Here is a 13,080-nt window from a genome sequence, read left to right as displayed (position 1 = left end):
ATGGGGATTGGGTAATTGCCCTGCCAAACTGGGTAGAAAATGGGGTGAAACTTAAAATGATAAAAATTAATGCTGTTCTCTGCATGTTCCCTTCCAAAAATGAAAGAAAACGCATGCACTCATGAGATCTGAGATTTAACTGGTTTGGGTTCAGACACACAAATTGGTTAAGTGCTTATAGCGCTTCCTTGTGCAGTATATTCAGCCTTCTGACTGTGAGTGCAGCAAATAAATTAATGAACTAAACTAATTTGTGCTTGTGTTACTAAATATTGTTTCAATAAAGTACTTTAGTATTCAGTTCAAATACAAAATGTGCTTTTGTAATTTAAATATTGTAATGCTTATTTTACAGGAACTAGTCTCCAAATGGAAAAAATAATGAATAAAAAAAAAAATTAAAGAATAAATATTGTAACAAAAAACAAATGTGCAAAAACGTAGGATGGCATGATTCTGATTATGGCATATATATGATTATGGCAGTTGTTCTTTACATTGTGGAAGAATTCTATGATGAATGGACCAATAGAAATGCTCCTGTAATGCTGGGTGAACATAGGAGATGCTCACGAATATGAGCAAGGCAAATTCAAGGTGTTTTTCACAGCATGGGTGATAAATGAAAAAGACAAAACAAGATCATACACAATAAAGGCAAGGTAAAAAAGGAAGCATAAACGAAAAAGCCAGGTATATATACACAAAGGGGAACTGTGAACAGGTGAAGCAAATCAGAATTCTGGGGAGCGGGAACAAGTAACCACTCCGGGAATGGTTGATTCGATTGCACGTGATGGTGATGCTGTAGGGAGAAGCATTATTGGAGATGTAATCCAAAGCGATCAGGTTAAGAGACTCCAAAATGACTTGAACTATATATATATATATATATATAATGACATCAGTTAAAATATTTAATGTTTTTTTTCACCATTTTAGAGACACAAGAGTCTTGTGTGACAGTGGTGTCAGTGTTTGGATGAATGTGTATGTGAGTGTGTTTGGAGTGTGTGCAGTGCTGTAATGTAATGCATGTGTTTCATTGTGCTGTGTCTACACTGTATGAGTTTATATAACTGAGTGAGTGTATTGGCATGTTTGTGCACTCGTGTGGACCCAAACACAACAGCAGTTATTTGAAAACTCCGTCAGTTTAATCTGGCTGGCAAGCAAGTGAGCAGCGATGCGTTGTTCATTTTTTCTGACAACAAAAGCTTGCTGCCAAAAGACATTCACAGACCCATATCTATTCTCCTCCCTTCCTCTCTCCCTCTCTCCCAACCGCCTCCGTCTCTGGACTTTATACGGATCCGGCCCGACTGAAAGCACATCACCTCTTTTGATCTTCTGATTGCACAAATCTAAACGTCACGCTCCGAAGAAAACAGCCTTTACTCCATGAGCCTAGAAATTTCCATGACCCCATGTAATGGCGATATTCATCTAAAATCAAAGCATCAAAATGGAGAGGCAATGCAGTGTGAAAATGGAATAAAGGCAGGTTGTCTCAGAAAATTACTCAGTGCTACAGCGCTGAGGCAGGGGCTAAGCAGCCAGACATTCATACGCACACACTCATGGCTGACTGACGCATCCGCAGCAGACGCATACATCAAAAGAGCACCAAAATATCATGAGGATATTTATTAAAAACAGATGGAAGTGGCAGACAAAACCAAAGAAGAGCTTATCCTGACAAACAGCGGCACTGTAGGGGTGGCCTATGAGGCACGTGGCAAAGAGAGGCCGGGCAGACCTCGCAGTGCTAGGGCCCATCTGGATCTGCCTGCTGAGTCGGCGGGGGGCTAATAGGCACATCTAAGCAGATTGATGTGAGTATGACATACCAGCAAGATGTGTGTGTGCGTACTTGCCCACCCACACATACACACAGAGCACACGGTAGCAGCCTCTAACCATGCAAAGCTGTACCTTCATCACAGCAGCATGACAGAGACACACACATCAGCAAAAGATGATATCAAATCGTGAGGAGAGATGGCAGAGCCTGAAGTGATGGGGTGAGTGAGAAAGTGAGAGAGAGAGAGAGAGAGAGAGAGAGAGACTAAAAGCAGAGGTATGGTGGTGGAATGGCAGAGAAGACCTGGACCGACGGTATTGTATCTTTCAGTTTCAATCAATGAAGTATTTTGTGTTACAGCTATGTTTGGATTAGTGACTTTTATTTTGACACAGTCTGGTTGGAGCCACAATATCGTCATCCCGAGTGGCACCAGGTTGAGACATTACGAGAAGTCCCATATTCATATTTCAACCAGTGATTGGTCTCCTCATTTACTTCTTACTCTCAGCCTGTGTTCACATGAGGCTGCCACGCCTCACACTAATATAACTCTGCACACTAACACCAGAGTGATTGCGCTGTGGATGTGTGGCCATGTTGCTTTATGGCACTTTATCCACATGCTTCGTTCACATGACGGACAGCAGCTCAGTAAGTGTGTTTCCACTACACTCATATGATTCAACATGGGACATATGATCCCATGGTCATCCAAAACTGCTCCTAGTTAGCGCAAGAAACACATGTCATCATCAACTAACTGCCTATAAAAGTTGCCAACTAATTTAGTCACTGGTTTTATTAGACTAAGTAGGTTAGTCGTTGCACGCCTTGCTGCTACATACCTAAACATTTATTATTATTATTATTATTATTATTATTATTATAAACATCTGATTGATAGGTAAAGCAGAAGGTCAGAGGGCTTAAGCTGTTTTAACCAAGCTAGCTAGTTCACTACTAATAACTAGTACACCACTAGTTATTACAGCATGGCTATGACAGATCGCTATTATTTCACATTATATTGTTTATTCTACTGTTTCTGTTGTGCTATCCAGTGTCAACATGAGGAGGACTGGTTCAACTCAAGGGTTCTTCATCTTGATTTCAGGGAGTGTTCCTTGCCATTGGCTTGCTCAAAAGAGGCTCAGACCTGAATCTCTGTAAAGCTGCTTTGTGACAACATCCATTGTGAAAAGCTATACAAATCAATTTGAATTATATTGAATTTGAAATTTGCAGACAAAATGTTGTCTGATGTCCTTGCCGCATACAGCACTGTGCAAAAGCCTTAGGCTCATAAACAGACTGTTTAAAACTGTGTTTATAACTGTAAAACACAGGGTTAGTTACAGATTTCTCCTTGATGTCCTCAACCACTGCACAGTGGTCCTCTTACTGACAGTAAGAGAGGAAGACATATTTCAATCTACTAAGCTATTTATAAAGATTTTATAAAGTTATGGGATGATTCATGCACAGATGCTTGCCGTAGCATCTGTGCATGAATCATAAAACACACACGCACACACACTCACACACAGACAGACAAAAATGAATCTGACCATTGGAAACGTAATAAGACTCATTTTAAATTACAGACATTTCTAAATGTAGATATTTGACAAAAACGAAATTGTGCTTTGCAATTTTTCATGACTTTAAATGGGATTTGAACTAATGTGTCTTCTATAAAGCTTACATGTTTGTAGGTCAATCAGCATGAGAGAAGGATTTTTGGGAAGAGGAGTGTAGGTGTAAATTCTACCTTCAGTCCTCCACACTCTGCTGCGGAGCCCCTGTCCACTCCAGTGATGTAAATTCCAAGAGCATACTCAGCCCCGCCACGGATCATCAAACCCAGAGAGCGGCCATCGTCCAGCACCAGATTCACCTGCAACACAACAGCACACTGCTGTAGAATCTACACATATATATATATATATATATATATATATATTCTCTCTGTATCTGTGTATGCATTATCATTCATAAGTCTGAAATAATCATATTACCCGTGCAGCCGTTTTTTACTCAGTAATAACTTGCACATTGCAAATTCTACTCAATTTATTGATATTGGCTGACTATCAAATCACAACCTCCCGATGGTATACATCGGGCACTGGGCAACCAACGCCCTGGGAGGAAAGCGATGGGTACCCAGCTGTGATGCTTTGGCTACCAGCATCACAATGAAGTGATGTGAAGGAGAGAGCAAGACATCTACACACCCAGAGAGAGCATGTCAAATTACGCTCTTTCAGGCTGATGGAAGGTAGCATGACCCAGGATTTGAAGTGCCGTATCTTGTATATTTTAATTTACTTACTATCTTGTATATTGTATAGTGTAATTTACTCACTTTTCACCCTCTAAAATGTGGATCATTACAAGCCACCAAACAGTCTGGCCCTAACCTAGGCAGTATTCCTAGATCCTTTTATTCAATTGTTTAAGTTTTAGGAAACTACTTGATGTTATTAAATTATAAATAATATACTGTATTCAAGTCATGTGATTTGATAGCTACTTTTAAAATTCAGGGCAATCTTTTTTGTGAATGATTCTGGATGCATAATTTTACTAATTACTTGGATCAATCAAAACACTTTCAAAACTTTTGAAACCATGTTGTACAACCATCCAAAGAGAATCATTCTATACATGTACATTGCAACAACACACACACAAGTGCTTATCAAAGTAATCATTTTGAAGTTTCAGTGAGCTGTTATTTCTGACAGAACTGGATGAAAAGACAAGAAAAGTCTTTGGTTTATAAGAAAAGGCTACAGGTCATGATATGTGAGAATCATATTCAAGCAGAACGACCCATTTATTGAACAATAAGCAAAAAAACTTTCAACCTGCAGTCAGTACCTCAGCTATTACAGCTATTACTGAATCAGATTCTAGACTGTCAGTTTCTGTGCAAACAGAATTGTAAATGAGTGTAGAAACAGGGTTGGTTTGCTGTGCTACACAATTCTGTCAGAAAACCACTTCAGCGTTCAGTGATCAAACAGCCCCAATCCCAGTCACAACCTGTCTGTGCAGCACTGAAAATAAACTGAGCAGGAGAGAGCACCGTTATACCTGCTTCAAGTAAAGAAGGAGGTGATATTTGAGAATATTTCCTTACAAACACAAATGTAAACTTGATTTACAAAATCCCTGATTAAAATGAAATAATTCTTGAGGAATCTACAATGATTAGTAGATAATCTGCATAATGACATTGCATATTTTAAATTACTTTCCATAATTACATAGCCTAATGGACAAGGCTGTTTAAAGTAGTGTGCGAAAGTCTTACGCATCAATAAGGCATTAAGGCATAATTTCTTCAAAAACAATAACATTAATTAACACACATTAAAAAATAAACATTACAATGTGATTTGATGTGTGAAGGACTGTTACACTACAAATTCCCAAAGCTCTTCTAAAGGGAGCTTAGTATTTAAAGTTAGCGTCCCGTACTCTTACAAAAGGGTTCCTCAAATGTTCTTTAGTAAAGGCAATGGTTCTATATATGGAACCATAACAACCATAAAAACTATCCGAATCCGTTCAAAAGGAAACTTCCCTTAGACAGCTCTTCATTCAATCTTTTAGAAAGGCTTTACTATATCATTTTCTGCCATTCTTCTCTGTAGATCCTCTCAAGCTCTGTCAGGTTGGATGGGGACTGTTGGTGGACAGCCTCTCCAGAGATGTTCGATTGGCTCAAGGACATTCACAGAGTTGTCCCTAAGACACTCCTGTGGTGTCTTGGCTATGTGATTAAAGTTTTGTCTTGTTGGAAGGTGATCCTTCTGCACACAGGATCTTTGGAGTTTAGCCAGAGTGACTACTGGGTTCTTGGTCACCTCACTTACCAAAGCCCTTTTACCCTGATTACTTAGTTCTGGTTGTTCTAATATTCTTCTATTTAGGAATTAGGGAGGTCAATGTTTTTTGTAGTCTTTTCCAGATCTGTGCCGCCACATAATCTTGTCTCTGAGCTCTACAGGCAGTTCTTTCCTCCTCATGGCCTGATTTTCGCTCTGTCAGCTTTGAGACCTAGAGAGGTGTGTGTCTTTCCAAATCATGTCCAATTAACTTAATTTACTACAGGTGGACTCCAGTCCAAGGTGTATAAACATCTCATCTCAAATACGATCACGCGAAATAGAAGGCCACCAGAGCAAAATTTCTAGTGCTGTAGCAAAGGGTCTAAATACTTATGTCCATGTGTGGGTGGGGGGGGGGGGATGTGCATGCATATTCGGTGTATGTCCAAATGTTTGTGGAAACCCCTTATAGCAAATGATTTCAGTTACTTTAAGTTGCACGAAGACAGATGTGCAAATGCACACACACGGCTTGTCTAGTCCCTGTAGTGAGATATGGCCAATAGGATAGGACTCTATGGAGCAGATAAATCTGAACCTATTGGCACCATGTCTAATGGCAGGTGTGGGCTAGAAGAGTTTAAAGCCCCCCAGAATTATAGTAGTGGAACTGTGTTCTCTGGAATGAAGGTGCTCCATCCAATACTAACTGAGATGAGTTAAGGAGTTAGGGGTGAGGTGGGGTGTTGATCATCAAACATCCTGACTTCACTAACACTCTTGTTGCTGAATACAATCAAATCTTCATAGCAATGTTCCAAAATCTAGTAAAAATCTAAAACAATTTCTTTTTAACCACTTAAAATTCAGGATGATTACATCATATTAAGTCTTCTGATTCTGAATTTGGTGTCTTATGTTAAAATATATTGTTTCCAAACATGCTTTTCCAAGCATAACCAATGAAATGGTTCTTCTCATAATATGCACAAAATGTGAGACCTGCAGCTTGGTTAGTAGGGCTGAGAGTGAGAGATGATGCTTGATTTTGGTCAAGAATCTGTTTGCTTTCTTTGCTGTCCAAGGTCTCGTAAAAGCCTTTGTCAACACCACAGTTCAAGTGCATCAATAAGTTTTCTGTGCAGAGTTTGTGTTGTTCAGTTTCGATCCATGAAGGACCATGGACAAGTCTATAGGCTGGACAGTCCTGATCTTTGTTTGCAGAGACAAATCATTGTATTTTGAAGATCAACCTTGTATGTCATTCCATCATTCCATTTTTGTTTCGCTGTGTCATATTTCTTGACTGCTGGATTGTTTGGTATTAATAATTGATCCAAGACAAATATTCTCTAACTGTCACTCCTACAGATTCACCATTAATGGAAAGGCTAGAACTGCCAGGGGCATCATAAGGGCATGCCAAGGGCATAATAAAAGAGTGTAGAGTCTGCAGTGTGGAACTATTTTACAGTGGAACATGACAACAGACCAAATGATCTAAACCTTTATAAAACTTTATATTACTGAACCACCCTGTTTTACCGGCGAGAGAACCGCATGCGTTTCCTTTCTTTGTTTTGAAACACTAAAGAGCTTGTTCAGAAAGAAGTGGATGCCAACACTAATGCTAATACACTATATGTCCAGCTTTAGAGATAAAGAGATAAAACTTCCAGTCCACTTCCAGTCCACCAAAGCATCCCTGCAGATCACTGTCTGAAGCCTATAGCCCTCACCATCAAGCCCCAGCTCAAAGTGCAGCGAATCTAACACCGGCTAGTGCTCTATAAAAGGTTAACACTAGTCATCCCTGAAAGGTCAGTTTGGAAGAAGCCAAGCTGCATTATGTGGTGTGTCACTGTTTATAATGCCATACATTTGTAAAAGTCTCCACTGTGAATTATGGTCTGGGATTCTAAGGAAAACGGTATTAACTAAATGGATTTCAATCTCCACCAGTACTCTCAGCATTTACTGGAACTGTTGGTGCATACCTGGGAATTACCTACAAACTGCTCTGCTACTGACGGGTACGTAAGCAAACAGAATAGGAAATCAGAGCTGAAACAGGGCGTTTTCAGCTGCGCAGTGCAGTCTCCCTGGAGCTTTACTGGGCTCTAATCCTGCCCTCTAATGCACCGATGGTCGATGTGGGCTGTGTGGGCACTCTCCAGCCACTGACAGATTTACACCTGGAAGAGCCATAAGAGTCATAAAAAACTCTCTATAATCATATTTAGCAGATGCTGGCACTCAGACGGAGACAGAGGCAAAACAGGGTGATAAATAGCAGTAAGCCGAGTAAATAGTGAGCTGAAAGAGAGGAGCTGAGGGTTTAATGAAAAACAAAATAAAAAAAATGTGGCAGGAGAAAGAGGGTAGGTACAATTCTCAGAAAGTGTTAGTCCTAGCCAAACCTGAAGGTTAAAGCTACAAAATAAACTAAATAAAAAGTTAGTGTGTTAGGAAATTCAGAGAGGGCTTCACCGCATTTACTGGCAGGCTCTACGTTTATAGGACACAATATAATAATGTTACATTCATTTGTTGAACACCTTTCACAATGTGCCTTACAAATAGCAAACTAAATAAAGGAAGCAAATTGAGCGAGCATAAATGAATAAATAATGATAAAAGGCAAAAACAAATTGAAAGCCAAAGTGAATCAATAAGTTTGGAAATGTTTTTTTAGAAAGCCGCTTCACCTCTTTGCATAAATCTTACTCCTGGACATTTCAGCAGAGTCTGATGATTTTAAGGTCCAGTTTAGAGCTTTAAAAAAATAATAAAATAATACTTAATACTTGCGGCATCAGGCAAATGATGGGAAAGAAGTTAATTTATTAACAAAGAGGCTTGCTAACAGCATATCACCGAGAGGACACAAAGAGAGGACAGCAACATTATCTGGTGAGATTCAGGAATAATTACATTGAGAGTTTTGACCGGTTCTGTAAACCAGACAATAAAACAGAGCTTATCTTTTTTAAAGCCGATCATAAAAGTCAGAGTTCATTTTATCTGTGGCAAAATAACAGGGTGGTAAATAGACTTATTAGATGATTAGATAGAGCATTTTCACCTCAACCAGGTGTCACACACTTATTTATACATCCAAGAACAACTTAAAATACTCAATAAATGTATTCCAGGGCACATTTAAAGCCTGCACCTGACTGCACTCAGTAGCTAAATGGTCCACTGTGCAGTTTGTGTGATTAGTCACAGCGTTAGTAAATCAAGCACTCATTTCAGATGCATTGTGAGTGCATACTGTGGTTATGAGAAGACATATTTTTGCACTACCCCTGTGCTCATTCATATACTATATTGACAAAAATATTGGGACACCTGCTCATTAACTGTTTCTTCTAAAATCAAGAGTATTACGTTTATTGTTCTTTTGTTTGAGTAACTGTCTCCACTGCAAAGTTTTCTGCTAGATACTGAAGCATTTCTGTGAGGATTTGATTGCATCCAGTGACAAGAGTGTTAGTGAGGTCAGGATGTTAAATGATCACCACCCCACTTCATCCCTAAAATTATTGGATAAAGCACCTGTCAGGTCCGCGCCGCGGTCCACAGGCTTCAGGGTCAAGGACTCTTATGTTCATGTTTACGTCACGGACTTTTAGTTCTGGATTCCCGTTCACGTCACTCACTGGATTTTTATGTTGACATCCCTCCATGCACGACGCCATGTTTATTCACGTGTTTTCATTATGTTCATTGCATGTTTTTGGTCACCTGAGAGCTGGGGTATATAGGGAGCAAACGTGATCTTCCCTTTGCTGAGAATTATGGTTCCCTAGCCGACCTGGGGTGTTACTATATTGACAAAAAATATTGGGACACCTGCTTATTAACTGTTTCTTCTGAAATCAAGAGTATTAAGTTTATTGTTCCTTTGTTTGAGTAACTGTCTCCACTGTCCAGGCAAAGTTTTTTGCTAGATACTGAAGCATTGCTGTGAGGATTTGATTGCTTTCAGTGACAGGAGTGTTAGTGATCACCACCCCACCTCATCCCTAATCCATTCCAAAATGATTGGATAAAGCACCATCATTCCAGAGAACAATGCTGGGGGGCTTTATACCCTTTTAGTCCACACATGGCATTTGGTATGGTGGTTCATGTTTATCTGCTTCAGAGAGCTCAACCTAAAATTGCTCAATGCTTTTATTAGAAATAGTGTCCACACACATTTGGACAAATTGTGTACATACATCTGACATCATAGGATTAAATGACCCTTTAAACCTACCTATTGTGAGTCTAGGACTCCCAATATCAGTCCAGTACTCTAAATGCATGATTCCTTGTACACTTCAACAGAACAAGTGATTATAGACAGTCCTGTTTTGTTCCAGTGTGCTGAGGGCTCAGTAACTGTTAAGCAGGTACATGAGTCTCCTGCTTTTGTATTACTTCAAAAACCTAAAAAACCCTCTAGATACATTCTAAACACACCATTGAAGGGACACACCATTACATTATAACACTGAAAAACCTCTAAGCGTTTTTGTCATTTTGTAACACCAATAGCTTAAGTTGCTCTGGCTGCTAACAGATATCTCACTCCCTTGACTTCATTTATTTTAGGCCTAGAAAGAAGTGCCATCCATTCATCACTGTTGATCATCGCAGATAGAGTTCAGCCCAGAAATCCCTCTTACATTCAGTGGATAAAGGATGGCTTAGAGCAGAGAGAAAGGGCCAGTGGTTCCCTCATGTCAGAAAAACTGTGAACAACTAGCTGCTGTGGACAGACATCTCAAAGGGTGGCACAGTAGAGGCTACTGAGAGATAACAGTAATGACTACTTTAAATAAGAGACAGGCCTCATCTGTCATTTACAGCTCCTCTTGTCTAGACGCCCGCTACCCATCTACATAATTACACACTGTAATTACACACTGGTCATATTGAAGCTTTTGAAAGGCTCCTAGTTGAAATAACACATTAATAGATGAGTAAACTTTTATATTGAGTTCAGAAGGGCTGATTAATATGCCCATGTACTGTTTAAAAACCTTGCATCAATTATGAAACAGTCACCTTCGCTTTTATTCTTTTTTGGTCATTTGTCATGAAATCCTTGATTAGAAATTCAGTGGAGTCGACTGAAATATTCAGACAACACCTTCAAACATGTATAACTGTTAAGATTCACCCTTTTTTCTACCCTACTTCAACATTTTAATGCTATAAATCTTTTGCTAGTTTGGACCATGCTTTTAGTCTATGATGATTTGGCAGAAGATGATTTTGGGCTGAGGAATTTCGGTGGCTTCAGCCTTGGTAAGAAGCCAGTCACCCCTGATATGTGGAGCCAGGAATGATAGATGACAGGGTTAAGAGGGAGGTGACAGGGAGGTGGAGGGTTGTGCAGGCTTGCCGTAACCATGTGACCAAGGTAGGGATGGAATTTATAGGACGTCAGATTAGGAAGAAGGGTCTCCAGGCATGTTCCTCCTCCCAATACTCAGTTATTTTATAACTCCACCCCACTTTATCCCCCACATCCCAAAAGTATTGGATGGAGCACCATCATTCCAGAGAACACAGCTCCACTGCTCCACAGCTCAATGCTTGGGGGCACTGTACCCCTCTAGCCCATGTCTGGAATTAGGCAAAGTGCCAATAGGTTCATCATGTTTAAGTGCTCCAGAGAGTCCTATTTTATTGGCAATACTTCTCTACAGGGACTAGACAAGCTGTGTGTGTGTGTTCATTTGCACATTAGTGTTGGCAATGGATTCAACTAAAAGTAGTGAAATGCATTCATTAAAAGGGGTGTCCAAAAACATTTGGACATATATTGTAGGTCATGTTTCAGGTAAATGAAGAACACCATGTTGAAAATATCACTTGGGCTGGCACTGAAATCTTAAAGAGAAAAAGAAGGTGCAACCACTCCTTTGGGAACTGTTTCTCAACAGTGAAGAACAGCGGCAGCTTTAATTGTTTCCCTCACATCTTCCTCTCTAATCACTCAGCTATAGATTGCAGTACACACTCCACATCACTTCAACATCACTTCAGTGTGTATCCTGAAAGGGTGGTCATAACTAAATGTGTTGAATACAAAATAGACTGGATGGACCAGGGAAGGGAATCGCAGATTTTTTAAAGGGAATTAAAAAAGTAAGGTTTTCCTTGACATGGGACTAGGTGTAGATGCTAAAATATAGCCCTGGCCTCACCTTCTTCTCATCACCCTCCTGAAGCAGCTGCATATGGCTACGGCGCTGGCTGTCGTTCCGGCGCAAGGTGGCGCTGCGATGTTCCATTAGGTCTGGAGGTGGAGACACACTGCGGCCCTGTGGATCCACCCAGGTGTAGACGTGGTTAGTGACATAACCACCCGGAATACGGCCAACAGAGCGAACGGACATAGACAGCTTCTTATTGCCTTTCAGCACCTGAGAGAGGAAAAGCAGAAGCTTAGGTTAGGGTGAGAGGGCAGGTAAGCAAACAGTGAACAGTGTCTGGGAAAACGTGAGGCATCAAATAGAGCCAGGTTCCAACTTTTTCTCTGACGATACTCACTGCAGTGTGTGAACTCTGGTAATACCGTATAGCACTTTTACACATGTATTTTCAGTTCAATTAAACGCAAGCCAGAATAAAGATGACTACATTTACATTTAAGGCATTTAGCAGATGCTCTTATCCAGAGCGACTTACAAAAGTGCTTTGCTATTTACTTAAGAATAACCTCAGCTAGTTTGGATAGACTAAAATTCAAGTCTAGACTCTACTAAACACAAGTCAATAGGGTGAACACTCTGCTGTTTGCCCAAGTACTCTCTGAAGAGGTGGGTCTTCAGTCTGCGTTTGAAGACAGCGAGCGACTCTGCCATTTGGACACCAAGGGGAAGCTCGTTCCACCACTTTGGTGCTAGGACAGAAAAAAGCCTGGACGCTTGTCTTCCGTGGATTTTGAGGGATGGCGGATCGGCTTTTGACCATTGGCATCAAGTACGGAGGGTCTGGTCCGTTCTTGGCTTTGTAGGCCAGCGTCAGGGTTTTGAATCTGATGCGGGAAGCAGCTACAGGAAGCCAGTGGAGAGAACGCAGCAGTGTAGTGACATGACTGAATTTCGGAGCATTGAAGACGACCCGTGCCGCTGCGTTAGGGTGACGGCTACGCAGGCTTATGTGTATTAGAAGTTAGTAGATTATCAAGAAATACAGAGACGACTTGATTAACACCACAATTAAACACCACAGCAGTGTATTTTAAACATTTCATACATGAAGGAGAAGCACCACAAATCTACCCTGCTTGCGCAAATGTCTGTTTCTACAAACTACTGCAATTGAGGTTTTAATTTTTGTCAGTTTTCTAGCCAAAGAAAAAGATGTCTCTGATATCATGGCTGTTTACACCAGGCATTAATACGTGAGGGGATCTTGTTTGGA

General features: G+C 40.4%; 1 protein-coding gene across 4 annotated transcripts in view; it reads right to left on the bottom strand.

Annotated features, from left to right (window-relative positions):
* whrna (whirlin a) overlaps nucleotides 1-13,080 on the bottom strand; it is a 123,079-nt gene that overhangs the window by 60,180 nt on the left and 49,819 nt on the right. For all 4 annotated transcript variants that reach the window (XM_072662005.1, XM_072662006.1, XM_072662008.1 and 1 more), the window contains exons 2-3: nucleotides 11,859-12,077; nucleotides 3,579-3,704 (exon numbers count right to left, since the gene is read on the bottom strand). In XM_072662005.1, coding sequence (XP_072518106.1) covers nucleotides 3,579-3,704; nucleotides 11,859-12,077 — 345 coding nt within the window. The remainder of the gene's footprint in view (nucleotides 1-3,578; nucleotides 3,705-11,858; nucleotides 12,078-13,080) is intronic.

Source organism: Salminus brasiliensis, chromosome 18 (genome assembly GCF_030463535.1).
Source record: "Salminus brasiliensis chromosome 18, fSalBra1.hap2, whole genome shotgun sequence".
Classification (NCBI taxonomy): Eukaryota; Metazoa; Chordata; class Actinopteri; order Characiformes; family Bryconidae; genus Salminus; species Salminus brasiliensis.
The sequence above is the reverse complement of the archived record's forward strand: the minus strand, read 5'-3'. Positions and strand labels throughout refer to the sequence as shown.